The following is a 22,865-nucleotide window of genomic DNA, read 5'->3' on the forward strand; positions in this document are numbered from 1 at the left end:
GGCAGCAGCTATTGCAACAACTATTTGATCGTAAACACTAGAACAAAGAAATTCTTTATAGAGTGAAATCATTTCCAATTATTTACTTAGCAGACACTTTTATCCTAAGCAACTAACGGTTTTGAAATGAGAGTTAGAGAAGAGTACAAAATTGACCATCACAAGTGAAGAGCTTTAAACCAAACAGAAAACCACAAGACTAGTTCCTCTTTCCTTAGCTACTAAAGAGTTTCTAAAACCTAGCAACAAAACCATTATCAATTAGAAAGAAATTTACAGAAATTTAAGGCCAATGCACACCGGTAATAAATATCAGGTTCTTCCTGTTAAAAACAAGGAAATCAGATAATGCAAACATTTCGTTTAATTTCTTGCATATAGTGCAATTTATCTGCTGCAAATTGTGCAACCAAATACACTTTAGCATTTGGACCCAAAATCACTTCTTTACGAGAGAAAAACTGTGCAAAACACTCTTGAGAAATGCACTTCATTAGACAGTTTTGGTAGGAAACTGCAGCAATTAGGCTACACAACGTTAATTTAAAACCTCAAAAATACATAGGCAAGAACATATTCTAATGCAGTCTCTTAACTGACTTTTTTAAAATTAATTGATTGTGACATCACCAAGCACAAATTCAAAGTCAGTGCTTTGTCAAATCCCTGCAAAATCCTCTATACCATACCATAATACAGGGGTTCTTAACCTGAGATCCATGGGGTCTGTGAGGGTCAAATAAAAATTAAAATTTATATTCACTATACAGACCGGTACTTTGGCCCAGGTGACCTTAAAGCTGAAACAAAGATTCGTAATCCTTTCCTGGCCAACATACGAGGTGAGACACAAAAATAACCGGCCTGGGCTTGGGGCTTTCCTGGAAAAGCATCTGGAGGTCGGACAGATGTGAATCATACAACTATATCCCTTCCTACATGCCCTCTCTAAACCGCCGACCAGCTAGGCATATCCTGTGAATAGCCCAGTCAGTATTTGCACAACAATCGCTGCACAAACAGCGAATCAACATCATATTTCTTGCGAAATTGAACAGAACGGCCACAGAAACTTATGAAATGATAAAAACAGTGTACAGTGATAACAGCTTGTCTCGCACACAAATTTTTGAGTGGCACAAGTGTTTCAAGGAAGGACAAGAAAATGCAGAAGCCATTCAATGCCCAGGTCACCCACGCTCATCTCAGATGGATGAAAACATCAAAACGGTGAATGAGATTGTTCAAAATGATCATACTGTTTTTTCCATGAAGCAATTTTTGACTGACAAAAACATTCCTGTTCTCGATCATCCCCCCTATTCGTCCAGCACTGTTTCAATCAATGGAAGATACGTGTGGAGCAGTGTAGAGATTGGGAGGGGGAGTATGTAGAGGGTGACAATGTTTAGAATGCTGTAATTCATCAGTAATTTGTAATTTTTTTTTTACCAATCCAGTTATTTTTGTCTCACCTCATAGACTGTATCAGTGATGAAGACCTTGCCAAAGATGATCTCATTGACCTGAAGACAAAGGAAATGCTATGAAATGAATTCAACTCGAAGAGTCTTGGAGAATTCTGGTGTGCATTGACACAAGTCTACCCTTGTCTGGTAAAGCGAGCTATGAGTGCTCCGATTCCCTTTGCTACTACATACCTTTGTGAATCAGGGTTTTCAGCACTTGTTTCTATCAAAATGAAAAGTCGAAATAGATTGGACGTCAAAGATGATATGCATGTCACCTTGTCGAAGACCACTCCACAGTTTCATATTCTTATTTCAAGGCAAACAAGAACAACCTTCTCATTGAAATAAAGTGGATAACGAGAGAGTAGATGTAGTAGTAGTAATGAGAGTAGAAAACATAGTAGGGGTAGATCGGTTTTAATTTGCACAAGAGGATTATATTTCATAATTATAATGAGTGGCCATTACTCTTTGTATAAAAGAAGTGTTCTTTTTTTAGAGTGTCTACTTTTAAGTTTAATAATATTTTGTGTATGTCATATATGTATGGGACAATCAAATCTCGATAAATGAAGTACATTATGTTCATTGCATGCAAAGTTGTGTTTATGTGAATATTTCTGGGGAAGGGGGTGCATAGCTTTCATCATATTTCTTAAGGGGGTCTGTGACTCAAAAAAGGTTAAGAATCACTGCCATAATACATAAAAGAATGGCTACTGATGGTATGTCAGGACTGCAGGTTGACCTTGGCAAGATAAAGTTGACCTGCTTTTTCCATAGCCATTGTGGGGCCCAGAGGTTTATTTTCTAGACTTTTGTTTTACTTTCATCCACTGATAGCGCCATTAACTTAAATTATTAATATTTAGTTTCTATACATCTAACGTACTGGCCTACTGTACAAATAGTACCTTCTAGCTAAGATAAAGATATAGTTTAATACATTTAAACCAGACCAGTGCAACTCTAGATACTCTTGGACACTGTTGAGAAATGGACTATTCAATTATTTTTTTTAAATTATGTATAGAAGCCAGCACTCAACAAAATACACTCTTCCTCAGTTTGTGCAAAACAAGGTCGAACACCTAGCTCATAGTTTTATATCAAATGCATCTGTGTCAGCTCACAGACTATTCAAAATGTATCCAGGTCAAGAACCTACTTGTTTATGCTATAAGCAACTTGCTAAAGTGTGTCACACGTTTTGGAAATAACCTCTGTTCAGACCTTATTGGAATAAAATCTCTGCTTATTTAGTGATGTCTTGCATTATTAATAATCGCTAACATTTTAAAATCTCTTATTTGGAGTAACACCTGAATTTTTATTTCACTGCAAGCATGCCATCTTATCTTGCTCAACCATCAGAATCCTAACCCTGTCCCTGTAGGCCTCAGTATGTATGATTAAAATGTTGTTTGTCTGGTTATGAACAATACTAGAGTTCCTCAGGGATGCTGGCTTCATTCCTGTTGACATTCTACACCGCTGACTCTAAGTAAAATTTTGAAATATTTCCTCTGCCAATGTTTCCAGAGAACTCAGCAGTTCTGGGTTGTACTGGAAATGGGAGGCAGAGAAGAAAAAAACAGGAGCCTGATTACCAGCTTTGTAGAGTGGTGCCATCTTAAACATCTGTAGCTCAACATCAGCAAGACTAAAGAAATGGGAACAAATAGAGAAATATGTCCCCATTTACACATATATCCATCCACAGTGAAGACAAAAAAAAAGACAAAGAGATGCTCTACAAATACTCGGGGGTGCACCTTTATTAATTGATTCTTAATGCAAACACACTTAACAATAAATAAAACTTTTCTGCTTATAAACACACTATAAAAGACAACTTACCCATAATTGATCCAGCAATGATCCCAATTCCTAGTACCTTGCTGATCAGGATTTTCAGGCAAGGCACTGAAGAAAATAAAAAAAGAGAGAGAAATAAAAGGATGACTGAGTTTTCAATATGCAGTTCAGATCAAGTTGATGAGACAATCATAACAGAAAGCAGCACACCGCTGGAATGCACAATCCACATACACACTAACTCAAGCAGTTTATAGACATCACTAATGCAGTGAACGAGATTGTACAAATTATATACAAAAAGCACTGTATTATTATCTTGAACCAAACAAAGAGATGACACAATTTTACATGGAAATGGTGCAAACCAAAAAAAGAAGATGACACAACTTGACCTTACTAAAGGATCATCAAACAAACTGAACAGTAAAACTATCTGGAAGACTTAAAAGTTTGGCCAGAAACAAAGCAGGTTACCTAGCCCTAGATAACTGAAACTAACCAAATGCAGACTCAGTGGAACCTTTTGGAATGGAGACATGACAAAGCATACAGAACAAAGCCACAAGGCCATTCTGAATGGGGTGAATGCACTTGGCCTGACTAGTGCCATGATAGCAGAATGTGTCATGGCTCTAATTACAACCATGCCACCATCCAGAATACCATGACCCCAAATTTAAGATTTGACAGTACTGCAAAGAAACAATAACTTATAAAAAAAAATATACATTTTAACTTATCCTTAAAATGATAATCACACAAACTATAAATTTTATACCTATTCATTTATTTTTATTACCTATTCATAAATATGCTACATTTTGGGGGGTATATCAAGGAAGGGCAGAAAGGGGGGAATACATTTCTTAGCCTGTCTAAAATTTCTGCAAACTCACCAGACAGGTTAAGGATCAGGTGGTGTGGTATGTTAGGCACAACACGTTCTTAAAGTAAACCCCAGCCGGATAAACAGAGCGAAATTAATCAAAGCCATTTTGTTGTAACGTGCTCAGCTGTACATGGGCAAACTATTCCTGTCAATAAAGCCTGAATGAACAGAACAGGTGAATGCATATAACAGCTCTGCTGTTAAAATGACTAAATGAAACATTCAGTATTATTTAAGTCTGGATCTTTGAACTATCTTTAGATTATGCATAAAGTATGTGTGTCCACTGCAATAACCAGTAAAGAAAGGGCAAGCAGTCTGAATTAAGTGGAACACTTCTGACAGCAGATGTCAATGGCATTTAGTCTAGACAAAAAGCTCCAGAGAGATATCACTTCACTTTGGGTAACCAATGAACTTTATTGCCCTTTTGAGCACCTGTTGAGAAAGGGGAATGTTTCTTTGGAAAACACAAGCAGCTACACATAGTTCGGTTAAAAAAAATCATAACTAACTCAGCAGTTAATAAATTAAAAAAACAGCAAGGTGGTTTACAACTGCCTCACAACCCTAGCAACCTATAGGATGGTCCAGATCTAATTATGCAATTTTCATTATGCTATAACTTATTAAGTTTACTACATAGAAAAATCACCCGAAAAATCCCGATCATCGAGAAATGTGCAAACTGACGACATGAAGAATTGTCTTTGCACCAAACTGGAATTGTCCCCACATAAATCAAAGTCATCCAGATCTGGATCTGCATAATTAGATCTGGACCACCCTGTATAGTCTCAGCATGACCACAGTCTGCAAGAACGTATACATTATAAATGTGAAAGAAAGTGTAGGTTTTCTCCAGGTACACTGGGTTTGTCTACCATTTCACAGATATTCAGGCTGCGTTTAGGCAGAAAAAAAAAACCAAAACATAAGTCTGCCATTGTAAGTCATGCCATAACTGGCACACCATATTCTCAGTTAAAGACATTTTTGCAACATGTGTGTCCAATGTATAGTGGACATAAAACGTCTACACACCCCTGCCAAAATCACAGATTTTGCGTGATAAAAAAACAAAACCAAGGTGAATCATGTCAGAAAAAAAAAAATATATCACACAAAAACTTGGCTGCATTATTGTGCACACCCTTTAATACTCAAAAATGGGGCCAATCACAATAACTCTCATCTCAAATAGTAATTAGTATACACCTCACCATCAATTAATGTGGCTCTGATTGAGCTCAGATAAAGTTTGGCTGTTCATGTAGGATTACTTTGATATTCTTTTGGTTGTAACACACATTTCAAAAACCATGGTGTACAAAGAGCTTTTAAAACAAACAGGATCTCATCATTGAAAGGTATCAATCAGGACAGAGGTACAAAATAGTATGGAAAAGCATTAAACATGAAGTACAGTGCAGACAGTCATCAACAAGTGGAGTAAATATGGCTCAACAGTGACTTTACCTAGATCAAAACATCCCTTCAAGATAGATGAAAGGACAAGGAGAAAACTGGTCAGGGAGGACACCAAGAGGCCTACAGCAACATTAAAGGAGCTACACAACTTCCTGACAATTGCTGGTTGTTCCCTACATGTGACAACCATCAGTCATATTCTTCATATGTCTGGGTTGTGGGGTTGGGTAGCAAGACGAAAGCCTTTTCTCACAAAGGAAAATATCCATTCCCAGCAAACTTTTGCAAAAAAACTATACCCAGTCTCCCACAACCACGTGGAAAAATGTATTATGGTCTGATGAGACCAAGGTTGAACTATCTGGTCATAAAATTCCTAAAAAGTATGTTTGGTGCAAAAATAACACAGCACATCATCAAAAGAACACCATAGCCGCAGTGGAGTATGGTGGAAGCAGCATAATGCTTTTGGTCTGCTTTTCTTTAGCTGGAACTGGGGCTTTAGTCATGGTGGATGGAATCATGAATAGCTCCAATTATCAGTCTATTTTGGCATAAATCCTTTAAGCATCTGCTAGAAAGCTGAAGAGGAAGAGGAACTTCACCTTTCAGCATGACAACGACCGAAAGCATTCCTCAAAATCAACAAAGCAATGGCTTCATCAAAGGAGGATCAGTGTTCTGGAATGGCCTAGTCAGAGCCCAGACGTTAAACCATATGAAAATCAGTGGGGTTGCCTGAAGACAGCTGTACACAGGAGATGCTCTCGCAATTTGACAGACCTGGAGATTTTCTGCAAGGAGCAGTGGGCAAAAATTGCCAAGTGCAGATGTGCCACACTGATATGACTCTTACCTAAAAAGACTGAGTGCTGTAATAAAATCAAAAGGTAAGTAATGGTGTAGAGGGTGTGCACACTAATGTGACCAGGTTTTTGTATGATTTTTTTTTCCTTTTTCATTAAGCAGTTTCTGATTTGTTTTCACCTTCTTTATAAAAAAAATCATTTGAAAAATCTATTTAGATGAATTACGTAACTTGTTCAACCAGAATGTTATTTTTTTTCTGCTTCTGTATTAATTTTTTCAAACAGATAATTATTATTTTTCCACCTTGCAGTCCAAGTCTTATTATTATGGAGCCCTGTACAGTTTTCCTGTTTTCCACAAGTGAACTGTAAGGTTGTGTGTTTAACATCAGTGAACCAGAAGAGGAACTAGTTGGAAGACCACCACAGTTGAAACAGTTCTTTTGAGGAAACCTGAAATGAGTTTCTAACATAGAGGTTACGAGAATGAATTTATGGAAATTTCTCAGAGAATGTGATATTTCAGAGTCAGTGGTGGAAACGTTAATAGAGGAAAAGTTTAAATCCAGTCAATAATGACACTGAACAGCATAGAATAAACTGAGACTACAGGCTGGAAATACTCTTCTGGTTCCGATTCACTAAGCTACACACCAGGAAAAATAAAGCTACTGAAATAAGAAGAAACATATAAAAAATAATCTGTTCAAAGGAATTACAAAATTCGTACGAGTGGATTTTTTTTTTCTTTGCGTGACAGCTACGGGGCTCTGTAGATTGTAATAAAGGTGTAATAAATTCTGACAGGATTTATCTTGGTTTCATTTTTTAATCAAACAAAATCTGAAATTTTGCCAGGGATGTGTAAACTTTTCTTATATATTGTAGGTATGTTATTGCATCACATTCATTTTCGGTTTGTTTAGTATGAACAAAAATACTTTCATAAATGATGTGGAAATGCTAGTGTGGACAAAGATCGTTTTTGTTTAAAACCACTTAACAGTAGCTTAGGCTACATTCTAAATTAGCCCTATACGAGATAACGACCTGAATCTCTTAATTCCGTAACAGAATAAACCGATTTCAATAAACACTGACACAACAGTCGTGGCGTTTTACTGAATAAAACCCTGACTCTGGATTGGCTAAATGTTTATGATAGCATCATTCTGCCAATCATTTAAGAAATAATTGTTATGTATGAGAACCTTTATTTACATGTAGGTATAAAAACATGACAGAAAAAATATATTTTTCAGTTTTAGAAAAGCCTCTATGAAAAAGGCCTATTAGTAATATGAAACCATGTGATGCCACCTATAAGCAAAGATAGCTCAGCAACAATTCAAAAAGTGAAGAGCAAATTTTCTGGAGATGTTCATGACATTATAAGCTAACTTTAGCAACAAATTGATAAATTTTAAAATACATACAATACAATACAATACAGTTTATTTTTGTATAGCCCAAAATCACACAGGAAGTGCCGCAATGGGCTTTAACAGGCCCTGCCTTTTGACAGCCCCCAGCCTTGACTCTCTGAGAAGACAAGGAAAACTCCCAATAAAACCTTGTAGGGAAAATGGAAGAAACCTCGGAAAGGCAGTTCAAAGAGAGACCCCTTTCCAGGTAGGTTGGGCGTGCAGTGGGTGTCAAAAGTAGGGGGTCAATACAATACAATACACAGAACAGAACAATTCCTTAATACGGCATAATAATAAAAATTTTAGAAGTACGGTTTAACAGTAGATGATATGACAAAGTTAGGTTTGGATATTTTTAGAGTCCTGGAGACCTCATCCATCTAGCTGCCTCCCCATTTGGCCATGCCACGGCTGAAACATTGCTCCGATGAAAGGACCCCTCTTTCCCATGATTCCTGTGATCCTCCATCAGGGATGACTTTACCATAGGCAGGCAAACAACTTGGCAGGTGGGCCGTGGCACCAATTGCCACATTTGGGTACTAAATGCTTTTTACCTATTCAGTTTTCAATATTGCAGTTACTCATTGTAAGGTAATTTTTCATTTTGGGGAAAGCATAGTATTTACGCAAAATATGGAGTTGGAAAAGAGCTTTAAAACAATACGGGAACCATTTTTGTGCAACTTCTATTTAGAAAGACATAGCCAGTCAAAGTCATAATTCCCCCCAGCCCCCCATAAGCTCGAATTCTGTTAGCTTAAATCTCCCTTAATATTGACCCAAGACACGTGCAATTTCAGTTCCATGGGTTACTCATATGACCAAATCAGCACGCCAAGTTTTGTTAAAAGCTGTGACGATAAGGTCCAAAAGTGTGATGATTTGACATGGAAAGACCCTTACCTGGAATATGAGATGTCAACACATTCAAAAGGCAACTCTACAAAGACCTAAAGTAGAAGGTGGAATGGCACTACCTAATTTTCAGTTTTATTACTGGGCAGCAAATATACAAACTATGAAGTTTCTGGAAGTTGACATAAATTGATGAATATACACAAGCTCAGTCTGCAACAGAAATAAAATTTTGCTGCACTTCTTTTTATGCCCTTGTTTGTGCCCCAGTAAATTGACAATATAACAATAATCCAATTGTCCATTAATCACTCAGAATATGGAAGCAATGCAGGATGCACTTCAAGGCTGAGAATAATAATCACCTTTTTCACACCTCTCAAACCTTTTTATTTAATCTCTGCAGAACATCTGGGTTGAAAACATTTAGAAAACTGTAGTCAAGTATTATGGGTTGCAGTGCACACTGAAATATATAAACATTTCCTTAGAAATGTCATTAAGAGACTGCTGAAATGGTCAAGAAAACAAGCAGAGGGGGTGGCTGGCTGATGTAATGTTCTTTCATGCACCTAGTAAGATAAGATCAGTTGGTACGTATACAATTTTCATAACAGAATAAGAGCTGAATCTCAACAGATCATGAAGAACAAGGATATACTGGAGAAAGGTTTAACTTTAGGCTGGTTGTGCTCTGTGTTAAAGCACCCAATGTCTTTTAACCAATTAGTGTACGACATGCAAGTATTAATTCAGCACTGTTATGCAAATTCAATTGTCTATAAATCTAACCCTCTAATTGTATTTTTTGGTTCATTCTGATCATGCTGTAACCATCTGCTGTGGCGAGTGCTCCCTCTTCAGCCTGGTGCTGCAAGAGTTAGATGGACAAGTTTTCTCTTGTCTGATTACTGACACAAAAAGGTTTTATCAAACTTATCCTGGTACAGCATAAGTGTCTTTCTTTAATTAAGATGTTGATTTCTACCACAATGGATAGCAGTTCATTTCCCTCCAGGTGGAAATGTGGCTTTTTACAGAAATTCAACAAATAATATTATATTATGACTAACAACAAACCTCTCTCAAATGTACACCAGAATGAGTAAAAAGAAAGAAAACGTCTCATTTGGCTGTCGCAGTGAGGCACTATACAGGCGTCCCACTAGAGTATGTTAACAATAATTTATTGGCTGAAAGTCCTCAGTGTTGGTGTGTAAGGGCTCATTTATACTTCACGCTCAGAACGCGTACATACACGCATCATGGCTGTCAGCGTTCATTTGACGCGTCCTCTGAGCAGGCCCTCAGAAATTAACGTGATGCGTGTGCCAGTTGCAGTACCAGCAAAAAGTCGGGGGGCGGAGTGGGCTAAAAGTCGGAACGTGACGTCAGAGTCTCTGTTTACTATCTACATGTGACAGAAAGCCTCTATGCGGATCCTACAGGATCGATTTGCGCGCTTCGATGTTTGATGAATCGTTCGATGTGGTGAAGCAAAATGCTGACATAAAGATGCATTCGTGTTGCTTTGATATTAAAGCGTTGCATATTCCTGATTCTAATAACATGATACATTTTAAAAGTCTCACATACCATCTTCTGTGGCGTCTTTTTTTCTGGGGCTTCCTCCTGACCTGACAGCAGCGGCAAATGGCAACAGATCACCACACAGAGCACATTAAATGTATGATATCCCAACTCTCTGCACATTTAGAATCCTTAAATTTCTACTTGATATCACTTTCACGATGAAATGCATTAAAGTATGTATGTTACATTTTACAGATAAATCGTTCATTTTGTTTAAATAATGAATACTGTTAAGAATTACACACATGGGGGCGACACGGTGGCGGAGCAGTAGCATTGCTGTCTCGCAGAGAGTCACGTCGCTGGTATTCCCTGCCTAGAGTTTACAGGTTTTTTTTTTTTCTGCTGGGTTTCTTCAGTGTGCTCTGGTTTCCTTCCAACGATATGCAGATTTGGTGATACTAAAATGACGCCAGTGTATGTGTGTGCTTGTATTCTGTTTCTGGACTGTTTCTGCCTCGTGCCCAATGCTTGCTGGAATGGACACATCCCTGGATTGATAGATTTAATCATTAAACATCCTTTTCAGAGATATTTCAGAGATATTGGGGTAAGGTGTCATCGTGATAATACCTTGCACTGCCACCTGCTGGATTCCTCCAGATTTACATAAAGTACGTGTGCAAGTAGGCCGGGTTTATACTTCACGTGACACATGCTCCCGCTAAGCAAGCATTTTAGGCTGGGTTTATGCTTCACGCAACACAACGTGACGCATGCTCCAGCGGACGCTCCTGCTACGCAAGCATTTTACTGTTTAGGCCGGATTTATACTTCACGCGACGCATGTCGCAGCGGACGCTCCTGCTACGCAAGTGTTGTACTGTTTTAGAGAGAGGGCGTGCAGGAGTGTTCATAATGGCACTCAGTTTTGTTTTAATTCTCTCCTCCATTATTACCTCTATGTGGTTGAAAGTGCATCCCACAACTGACCGTGCCATTTTAATTAGTTTGTAGATTCAGTGAGCCTCTCCTGAAGTGATTTTACTGGGCCAGCACACCACAGTCGGACTAGCACAGAGTTATAAAACATAGAAAGGATGTCAATACCCACATAAAATTAATACGCTTTCCTTAGAAAAAAGTCTGCACTGCCTTTAGTCCCTCTGTGTTACTGCAAATACATGTGCCTGTGCAGCACCTCCACATCCATTCCACTCCACTCCACTCCACTTCCTTAGTGACTAGGTGTGGGCTTACCAAGAAAAATAATTCTCTTTGACCTCCATTGTTACTTGAGTGGGCATTTCAGCTTGTTTTTATGTATTTACTGCATCTCTTTACGGGTGGAAGCAAGCTCTTCATTTTATGGTTTTACAAATGCTTTGGCAAGAAATAACAATTCATATCAACCAGTTTTGAAAATATAGTTTGTACATATGCAAATGACTACCAAAACAATAAAGGGAAACACTTTTGCATTAAATGTCCTTGTTTCCTGCAATATGGAGCATGGATGCATTGGATTACAATAATGAGTAATTTACGTTTAAACTACGTGAAAGAGGCCGGAAGGATTAGTTAATGAAACTGACGACAGCCAATCAGAAGATGGTCAGTTAAAGCATTTGACGAATGGGGATTTGCAATGTGTAACTCCTCCACATGACACATAGACGATGTTGTCGAATTTAACCGAACCATATTAAGGGTTAAAAATGCCGTAGTGAATACGATTTTAAACATTATTACTTTAATAATTTTTATGGAAACTTTTTTTTTATCAATTAAAATGCCTCTTGCTAGAAATGCCTAATAAAATGGTTTCACGTGTTCACAACTACGAAGTTTAGTTAAGAATTATTCCAATATGCTAAACGGCTGAGAAATGCAGGAGATCTTCCTAAAGAGAACTCTGCAAATTCGTGTTCTGCAACATACTACGATCACGGACTTAAATCATAATGGATTACACAACCTACACATTATTTACTTTTTCGGTGTTACATATAACATCATGTTAGAGAAAAAAAAAACACAAATGTGCATACAAATGTTGCAATATGAACTGTGTCCCTCCCCTTCATTCCAACTTGTAGCCACCACAGCAATCTTCGTCACGGAAGACAATCATGGATTCACGTTATTCGCGCAAGAATAAAAAAAGGAAAAATGGCCTACCATCTAAAAAGTTGAAGTTTATGAAAAATTCATCGAAACATTTTTCTGGAATGAGAAACTTTACTAGTAGTTCCCTAAACGGCTCCATGAAGGACGCTGCCATGTTTACTCCTGGAACAAAAAAACGTCTTCCTGTGGCTTCACTTGGAGTGCCAGCAACACTTCCGGGAAGCATTGCGATTGGAAGATATTTTAAGATTGACAGGTAGCAAAGATCAAGGCATACCCATCTGATTGGATAAACTGACAGCTCCGCCTTCCTGTAAATTGTAATATGTTTAACATCTTTCCTTCTGGTGCTTTACAGCAACATCTATTCTAAGCATTTTAAAAGTCAATAAAGTTTTAATTTGATAAATGCTGGTTGACCAGACAGTCATGATTTCAGGCTATACAACACGTCCCGTTTTTTCCTGTTTTTATACTTTTCATTCCGCTTTATCCCTAGCGTCCCGGAATTATACAAAATATCCCGCGTTGTCCCCTTCGTAGGCAGCCGAAATACGCAAGTGACAGTGGGATTAATGAGTTATGCACCGTTCTGGTATGCCAATACACAAGTGTCCCTGTTTCTAGGATAATCTAGTCACCCTGTGAAAGACACATGAAAAATTGGGTGAAATTGTAAATGTTGCACTAAAAGCATTGTAAAATGATGCATTTAAAGTTTTTGCAACATCAAGGGCTCTGATCTGACACAGGAAACGTTCTCTTGAGTATTCCAAAGACTTGCAAGTCAGGTTATTTCCCAGCTAATATGACTAACGATGGCCAGTGTGAGCTTGGCGTAACCCACCTAATTATGGCATGTGGGGGCTGCTACGAGGGGCCCCTTAGCAAAGTTTCCCTAGTGGTTAGTGTTGTATCCAGACACAAAAACTCGTCACACACGGGTTTTTCCCATATGTTTTCTTATTGGTTTTTATCTCAACCTTCTTTTTCCCACAAACCATCAGTTCACCACACCCTCTTTATTCCCATCCTGCCTTGTCTTTTAGTAAATCAACTATGTACAAACTCTTAAAGAAACACAGGGTTACATTCTGGACATAACAGTTAGTCATCGGCAGTACAAATTCACTAAGTCCCACCCTGTACCCTTGGTGATATGGTAACGCTGGGCAATATCGCCACTACCCCATTAGTTTCCCACTTTTTAATGTTATCACAGTGTGCTTCATTCGGTGAATTAGTATTTTTGGAGGGTTTTAGATTTTGATTGTAGAATTATAAATGACAATTTGAGTATGGGTAGTGTTTTCATGTTCGGGGTTGTAACACTAAAAATAATATCAGACTAGTAAAAATAACTGCAACAGCATTTTGTGCTTTGTATGAATAAACTTTAGTATTGTGGGTTTTTTTTATTCCTTTTCTCATCCACTTTAATAAAAGGGTGTCTGTGTGCCTCTCTGGTTGCTATGTCTCCGTCATTCCAGCAGATGGCATATCACAAACATTAACACTACTTTTACAATTTTTTGTAATGCACTCTCTGTTGAAGAGACAAATGCAATACAGTACATTGTATTGCTACATGCATTACAAAATGCATTCCAATAGATGGAGCACTGCAAACGTTAATGCTGAGGTGGAGGTTGATTATTTAGATTTCAATCCATCTTAGACGAGTAGAACAGATAGTTATTTAATAAACTGTAAACCTTCATAATTACACAATTTAAATGATAAAAAAACCATTAAACAGTAAAAAAAAAAATTCCAAGGAAAGCAGTAGTAAGGGATGGTGCAGTGGCAGCACTGCTGACTCACTCTAAGGAGACTTGGGTTCACATCCCAGGCCCTACCTGCATGGAGTTTCGTAGGCTTTCCCTGCGTCAATGATGGTTTCCTTCTGATGCTATGGTTTCCACCCACAGTCCTAAATCATGCAGGCTAGGTGGACTGGTAATACTGAACTGGCCCTATGCTGTCTGTGTGTGTGTTCACCCTATGATTGGCTGGTGCCATATCAAATGGTTGTTCCTAAATGAAGTTTAGATAAATTCATAAGTGTAGGTGATATATTTGCAAGCTCATTTTTATAACATGAAATATTCAGCTTCATTTTCATCCTGTATTTACTACATTAAGTAAGTTTATTAAGTATATTCAGCAGTAGTATTACTAGTTTTTATTTTATTATTATTAGTAGTAGTAGTATTGTATATATTACCATCAGTAGAAGTAATAGTAGTTGTATTTTAACTTAATATCTTTATTATTAGTAGTAATAGTAGTAGTATTTTTTATTATGAGTAGCAGTGGTAGTAGTATTATTTTTTTTTTGTTATTGTTGTATCACGTGTCACAAGTGATACCTTTGACTATATCAAGTCACAAAGAGTAACAGCACATTGATACCCTGAACCATTTGGCCTTTACTTAGTATTGCCTAATTTTACTTTTATACTTTTTTTTTCTTTTTTCTTTCTTCATCTTGTTCATCATTTTGAGCTACATCATGTGTATGAAAATGTACTATACTGCTCAAAAGAATTAAAGGAACACTTTTTAATCAGAGTATAGCATAAAGTCAATGAAACTTATGGGATATTAATCTGGTCAGTTAAGTAGCAGAGGGGGTTGTTAATCAGTTTCAGCTGCTGTGGTGTTAATGAAATTAACAACAGATGCACTAGAAGGGCAACAATGAGATGACCCCCAAAACAGGAATGGTTTAACAGGTGGAGGCCACTGACATTTTTCCCTCCTCATCTTTTCTGACTGTTTCTTCACTAGTTTTGCATTTGGCTACAGTCAGTGTCACTACTGGTAGCATGAGGCGATACCTGGACCCTACAGAGGTTGCACAGGTAGTCCAACTTCTCCAGGATGGCACATCAATACGTGTCATTGCCAGAAGGTTTGCTGTGTCTCCCTGCACAGTCTCAAGGGCATGGAGGAGATTCTAGGAGACAAGCAGTTACTCTAGGAGAGCTGGAGAGGGCCATAGAAGGTCCATAACCCATCAGCAGGACCAGTATCTGCTCCTTTGGGCAAGGAGGAACAGGATGAGCACTGCCAGAGCCCTACAAAATGACCTCCAGCAGGCCACTGGTGTGAATGTCTCTGACCAAACAATCAGAAACAGACTTCATGAGGGCCCAAATGTCTACTGCGCCCTGTGCTCACTGCACAGCACCAGGGAGCTCAATTGGCATTTGCCATAGAATACCAGAATTGGCAGGTCCACCACTGGCGTCCTGTGCTTTTCACAGATGAGAGCAGGTTCACCCTGAGTATATGTGAAAGACGTGAAAGGGTCAGGAGAAGCCGTGGAGAATATTATGCTGCCTGTAACATCATTTAGCATGACTGGTTTGGTGGTGGGTCAGTGATGATCTTGGAGGCATATCCATGGAGCGACTCACAGACCTCTACAGGCTAGACAACGGCATCTTGACTGCCATTAGGTATCAGGATGAAATCCTTGGACCCATTGTCAGACCCTACGCTGGTGCAGTAGGTCCTGGTTTCCTCCTAATGCACGACAATGCCCGACCTCATGTGGCAAGAGTATGCAGGCAGTACCTGGAGGATGAAGGAATTGAAACAATTGAATGGCCTTCACGATCCCCTGACTTAAACCCAATAGAACATCTGTGGGACATTATGTTTCGGTCCATTAGGCGCCGCCAGGTTGCTCCTCAGACTGTACAACAGCTCAGGGATGCCCTCATACAGATCTGGGTGGAAATGCCACAAGACACCATCCGTCGTCTCATTAGGAGCATGCCCCGACATTGTCAACATGCATACAAGCTCGTGGGGGCCACACAAGATACTGAAAACCATTTTGAGTAGCAGAAATTAAGTTTTTGAAAAAATAGACTAGCCTGCCACATCTTCATTTCACTCTGATTTTAGGGTGTCTACACAATTGAGCCCTCTGTAGGCAGAAAACTTTTATTTCCATTAAAAGACTTGGCATCCTTTTGTTCCTAAGACATTGCCCTGTCGTTATTTGTATAGATATCCAACTTCATATTGAGATCTGATGATTCTAATGTGTTTCTTTAAAGTGTTCCTTTAATTTTTGTGAGCAGTGTATATAAATGCATGTTGGTGGTATTGTTTATAAAAGAAACAAATCAATTGATATATCATTGCCACTTAATACCACTGAAGTCCAGATCTATGGGTTGCCTTTTGTATTGCACCAATTCTCCCAATTACCATTTTTTCAAAATTCAAGTTTATCAAGACATGGCTATGGTCATCCATGGCACAGCTACATATAAACAGCTTGGCTATCATGATGACCTCATAGATGAATTTGCCTTTAGAAAATTTAGATGTGTGCTGTTGTGATATGCAACTAAGCATATGAAGGAAGGTTATTATAGTTTTGCCTATTTATATTAGTTTTTATTTCTATATTTTTTCAGACCTTACTTGGAAATTCAGTTTAGTTTTAGTTTTCCTTCATCATGTATTTTTAGTTTTAATTTAGCTTTTATTTCACAAAGACATTTCTATTTTATTTTTATATCAATTAGTTTCAGTTTTAATTTTAGTAATTATGGTACAGTTAAAGCGTTTTGCGTCACAATCAGACAGAACTGTAGACTTAATGGATTTGGATTATAATAGTGGAAGCTTAATACACTACATGTTTTACTATCTGGTTTTGTTTTTGTCTGATAAAAACAAGCAAAATTAAAACTAGATACTGAATATGAATAGTTTTACACAATTTTATAATTTTTAAAATATTTTTTTATGTCATTTGTGCTGAAAAAATGTGTGCTGATTGTTGCCATTTTTTATCTTTTCTATTTATTGCCCAGAATGGGCCAATTTGTAATGAAATTTAGGTGAATTTTAAGGTTTGAGAGTTTTTTTACTCTAAATGTCATACACAACATATCTCACTCCAAGACAATGTGCTTATAATGAATGCCTTCAATATTGAATTCAAAAATCTCCCATACTGGGCTTTTAATTTTCTACCAGCCATATTGATCTCTGATTCCATCTCAGGCACATGCAATTTATCGACAGAATTTTGCCACCTGCAGGCCTGAATAGATATCAAGAATCAAAGAAAAGATTCTACTGTATACTGTATAAAGGTATTTTGAGCTGTGAACGTAAACTAAAAAAGATAAATTAATAAATAAAAAATAAATTCAAAAACACATTAATTAGTAGTTTTTCACCAGTTGGCAGACTCTCTTCACCTACCTATAGTTCAATAGAGACATTGACACCTCAGGAATTTTACAAGGTTTGTGTCGCTTCATTGTTAAACTACTTTTTTAAAGCAAAAGTGATTGGTCAGTAACAATATGCTGATCTTGTATGATGACCTAGTTAGTCTCTCAATCAGTGCTATTTTATTTTCAAAAAGGATTTCTCCTTTGTCAAGTGCCAGGTGAATTATTGTCAGCAAAACACAGAAACCTGAGAAATAAAGTGAAACGTTACTTGCTAATAATTTTTCTGTCCATATGGTAAAGGTTTTATTGACCAGCACATTCTGGTTTTAGGTGTTTGAATTAACATCTTGATATACAACAAGCGCAAAGAAAGGTGGCATATAAATCATTTTCTATTTCGCACGTTTTATGCGCCGTATTCAGCTCGCTCTGTCACTGCAAATGCTGTGTAAATAGCTTGTGGTGAATGACTTTCTGTTTTAAAGTTAAAAGGTTTAAAGACTAATGGCAAGAATATTCATTCAAAAATGAAAACTAAAAATATTTTTAGTATATTATTATTTTATTTCAGTTAGTCTTTCCAGCTACTTTAATAGTTTCATTTAGTTTTAGTTTTTCATTTCGGCTTTGTTAATTATTTTATTTCAGTTTACGAAAATGTTTTTTAATAATAGCTTCAGTTTAATTTTAGCTTTTGTTAACTATATTAACCTTCGTCTGAAGAAGCCCCTAAACATTCACTTTTAATTTTTGATTATTTAAAAAAAAATTAACATTAAAAGTTATAGTTAGTGCTTCTTTGTTCATTATTTCAATATATAATTATTGTTTAAAATTTAAGATGTTATAAGAAATACTAATGTGGTGGATTCAAAGGGTCGGTTTGGGGCCCCAGTTTGGCTAGGCACTGATGAGAGGCAAAAGAAAAATATAAAAACAGTAATAAAGGTTATAATAGTAAAATGAGTGCTCCTTTAAGATAGAACTTGCCCAGTTGTAAGTCATTAAAATAAGTGGTACTGAAATGTTCATAATATTGTACTATACAAGGAAACATTCTATTCTTTATGACCACCTTATACGGGTATCCATGATGTGCTCCTTTCTATGAAAACCTTGTTGATTGGGGTGCTCACATACTATGAAACACAAATAATTATTAGGAATTAAGCCCCATTTTGAACCTCAAAAATTGAAAAGAAACTTGTCTGCCTGATGTCTTGTGCTTTATGTACTAAAAAAGAATGGGAAAAGGAATTAAAAGGCTTAAAGAACTGCTGAAAACATCACAGCTATTAACATTACAGCTGTACAGTGCCGGCTCCATCAGAGAGCATGAGAGTTGAGGATCACGCAAACAGAACAGCAGCTGGTCTGTTTGATGTCTTGTACTTTACACTGTATAACAGAATTGAAACAATAAATAAACGGCAGAGATTGCTGCTGAACTTGCGACAGCTGTTAACACTTTATATATCGCTAGCTCCATCAGGCAGCATGCTATTGGCTGTCAGAGAAAGGGGCGATCTCGAGTGCACTGTTAAAGATAGGCACTTAGTCGGTAAATGTGGCATGGGCAGTGATTTTCAGTCATGTAATTTGACATGTTGGAACAGTATGATGTGCTTTGTGACAAAAAGTTACATTACGTGACATCAGCTTTACTAAACACCTTAATAAAAGCTTGGAGAAGAGAATAATCAAACGTTTGCTAACAATGACAAAAGAAGATGTGAAGATAGTGGAAGTTTTTGAAGTGTGGATTTGGTGAAGAGTATAATATAACAGGTTGGGTGGTGAGTAAAATAAATGAAGAGGTCCTATGACAGGTAGGAGAAGAGTGTGGACTCATTCTATCAGTCAATGAAAAGGAAGAAAATAGCATGAGCTGAAAGGGGATTGCCTGATGAAGTTTCCTGAGATGAAGACTAAGAAGAAAGAAAAGATGACAATGTGAGTTATTATTCAGAAATAAAGGACATATGGGCAGATGACCGGGGTAGCTGAAGATGGAGCAAACATTTAATAATGCTGTCAAATAAAAGAAAGTACAATATGTTAGAACATTATTGTCTCTTAAGGAGCAAGGAGTCTTTTAATGTACCATAACTCCATGGTGTCTACATTCATTCACAGGAACATAGCACGTTAGACCCCTCAGAGGCATTCAATACAAAGTCCATCTTCTGCTAGCTGAAATGTTCTTGTGGAAATCTGATTGGCATTAACCAAGAAAATTAGCAATCTACAAAATGCTACTGATTGCTGGAACTGCAACAATGAGGAACAATGAGGAACTGGTATAAGCAATTACTATAAAAATGAAAGCATTTATTTTCTCAAATCAGCTTTATTACAGAAAAACGAATGGAGACAGAGCTCCTCGTCAAATTATTCCAAAACAGCAGCAGGCCCCTTATCCCACCCCACCTCCACCCCTCACTCCCTTTGGAAAAAATAATGTATGATCCAAATGGGTACCCATTCTGCTCAAATTATACTGTATGCAGTTATCCGATAGCCAAAATGAAACGTATTAAACTGTAGCCCTTTTGTCAGTACTAAAACCTGACACATCTTGCACTCTGGGTGGCGCTCTTTCAAGTGGTATAGGATTCAACAAGGTCAATGTGGAGCTTAAAACAAGCATGGATCCCAAAGAAAAAATTTGAGCAGCAATCAGGGAATGGCTACTTAGAGAGCCTGATAGCCATTTTGACTCTTCCTTCGGCTGATGATGTAGCAAACGATGACAATGATGATCAGGATGAGAAGAACCACTCCTACGGCAATGGCAATATTGTAGTTTCCTTTATCCGCAGAGCAAATGTCATCTGAAAGAGATAAAAAGATTACTTGGGGTTTCTCATACATCATAAAGTAGCCAAAGAAAAGAAACTTGAAAACTTGTAAGAACTGAAGGGGTATCACTCTAATATCAACTCATGGAAAGGTATTTAACTGAATCCTACTGGAGAGAATGAAGTCAGAAGTTGACAGATATCATAGAGAGGAACAAGCAAGGGATATCATAAACAGATCATACAGCAACACTACACATTATTATTGAACAGTTATTGAGATGGAATTTGCCACTGTACCTAGGTTTTATTGATACAGAAACAGCATTTGATAGTATAGACAGGCTAACACTCTGGAAACTACTATGGTATCATGGAGTTCCAGAGAAAATCATGAACCTAATACGGTCACTAAATGAGCCTCAACATATCAAGAGATACATAATGATACCCTAAGAGAACCATTCAGCAAATGGATGGGGATAAGACAGGGGTTTTTGCTATCACCACTTCAATTCTTCATCATAAGACATTGAATCATGACAATGACAAGGACAACAACAGCCTACTAAAGAGGCATCCAATGGTTGTTCATTCACCAATTAGAAGACATTGACTTTCTATCACACCAGCACGACAGAAAAAAATTGTATCTTTGACCCAGATAGCAAAGAAACTTGGAATTAACATCAACAAGGGAATGCCGAAGATAATGAGGAAAAACCATACCAATACTGACAACAATAAACTGGGAGGAGATCAGAGTAGATCTAGAAGACATTGTACAGTTTACATTCTTATCCAGAAGTCAATAACCAGGGACGTGCAGATCAAGATATTAGAACCAGAACTGGACAGGCCATAGCACTTTTTGAAATTCTTCAACAACTATGGAGATCACAGGTAGCTTCACTGAAGAGCTAACTACAAATATTTAACACCAATGTGAAATCTGTTCTATTGTATGCCTCCGAGAACTGGCACACCACCAAGACCTCCACAAACTGCAGACCTTTATAAACAGATAAATGTGGCAGATACTCAACATCAAATGATATGATAAAACAACCAAGGGTGAAATATGGAGGAAAACCGGTCAAGAAACTGCCAACAAACCGTAAGCAAAAACCAATATTAAATATCACACAACAAGCCCTGAGACGGAAATCTAAAGGGAAATGGAAAACAGGTCAGCCAAGAACAACATGGAAAATGTCCACAAAGACATGGGGCCAGCTAGAAGTGCTAACTCGGGATAAGAGGTACAAGGGTTTAAGAGGAAGTCAGAGGTTTACAAGTAATCATATATTATATTCCATCTGTTGGACATCATGATACATAAAAGATTAGGGATACAATCAATAGCCACTTTAACAAGTAAAGAGTAGGACCTACATTTACCTCCAGAACAGCACAAATTCTTCAAGCCATGGCTTCATTAGGGAAACATTCCTTAGGAATTTTGGTCTATGCTGACATGATAACATTACACAGTCATACAATTATTTCAGTTACACATTCATGCTGTGAATCTTCTGTTCCTCCTCCCAAAGGTGATCTGCTTAATTGTCATCTGAGGATTGTGCAGGTCAGGAGAGTAAACAGAAGCCACCAACATGTTTGTGAAACCAGCTTGGGGTGATGTGTGCTTTGTGGCATGGCACACTGTCCATTTGAAACACAGTATACTCTGAGCCTAAAGTAGTACACATGATCAACAGCAATGTCCAGGGATACTCAAGTGACACCCAGTTTATATTAGGAGCACTAATGTGTTCCAAGTAAACATTCCTCACACCACTAGACTACCACCTCCAGCCTGTACTGAGATATGAGCCAGAATGGATTCATGCTGTTAGCACCAAATCCTGACTTTAAATCTGTAAGTCACAATGACCAGGTGACATTTGTATGTTTCCTGCAGTCTTGACAAGGGTGCTTTTTATTTACATTTTTATTTATTAACAAAACCGTATTTTCTGCTAAACTGGAAAAAATGAAATCTAAGCCAAGTGAAAAATATTTAAATCATGAAATTAAATCCAGTTTTCCTTATTGTAAGAATTATTGATTAATCCAGAAATCTGTATTTATGATTATTTGGTTTGCTTTATGCCTCGCAGTTAGGAGACTCGGGTTCACTTCCCGGGTCCTCCCTGCATGGAGTTTGCATGTTCTCCCCGTGTCTGCGTGGGTTTCCTCCGGGTACTCCAGTTTCCTCCCACAGTCCAAAGACATGCACATTAGGTGCATTGGCGATTCTAAATTGTCCCTAGTGTGTGCTTGCTGTGTGTGTGTGTGTGTGTGCACCCTGTGGTGGGCTGGCGCCCTGCCCAGGGTTTATATCCTGCCTTGTGCCCTGTGTTGGCTGGGATTGGCTCCAGCAGACCCCCATGACCCTGTGTTAGGATATAGTGGGTTGGAAAATGACTGACAAAATAAGGTAGATCACATGTCTTGTCCATTGTAATGTTTGAT

General features: G+C 37.8%; 2 protein-coding genes across 2 annotated transcripts in view; both read right to left on the reverse strand.

Moving 5' to 3' along the window:
- The window catches only part of mpdu1b (mannose-P-dolichol utilization defect 1b), a 32,609-nt gene extending 20,053 nt beyond the window's left edge, over positions 1 to 12,556 (reverse strand). Inside the window, exons 1-2 of the mRNA XM_039746943.1 lie at positions 12,422 to 12,556; positions 3,333 to 3,398 (exon numbers count right to left, since the gene is read on the reverse strand). Of these exons, the coding sequence (XP_039602877.1) occupies positions 3,333 to 3,398; positions 12,422 to 12,524 (169 nt within the window). The 5' untranslated portion in view covers positions 12,525 to 12,556. The remainder of the gene's footprint in view (positions 1 to 3,332; positions 3,399 to 12,421) is intronic.
- A 7,023-nt stretch (positions 12,557 to 19,579) lies between these two features.
- si:ch211-212k18.7 (lysosome-associated membrane glycoprotein 2) overlaps positions 19,580 to 22,865 on the reverse strand; it is a 78,054-nt gene continuing 74,768 nt past the window's right edge. Inside the window, exon 6 of the mRNA XM_039746944.1 lies at positions 19,580 to 20,420. Within this exon, the coding sequence (XP_039602878.1) occupies positions 20,281 to 20,420 (140 nt within the window). The 3' untranslated portion in view covers positions 19,580 to 20,280. The remainder of the gene's footprint in view (positions 20,421 to 22,865) is intronic.

Source organism: Polypterus senegalus, chromosome 3 (genome assembly GCF_016835505.1).
Source record: "Polypterus senegalus isolate Bchr_013 chromosome 3, ASM1683550v1, whole genome shotgun sequence".
In the NCBI taxonomy this organism is placed as follows: domain Eukaryota; kingdom Metazoa; phylum Chordata; class Cladistia; order Polypteriformes; family Polypteridae; genus Polypterus; species Polypterus senegalus.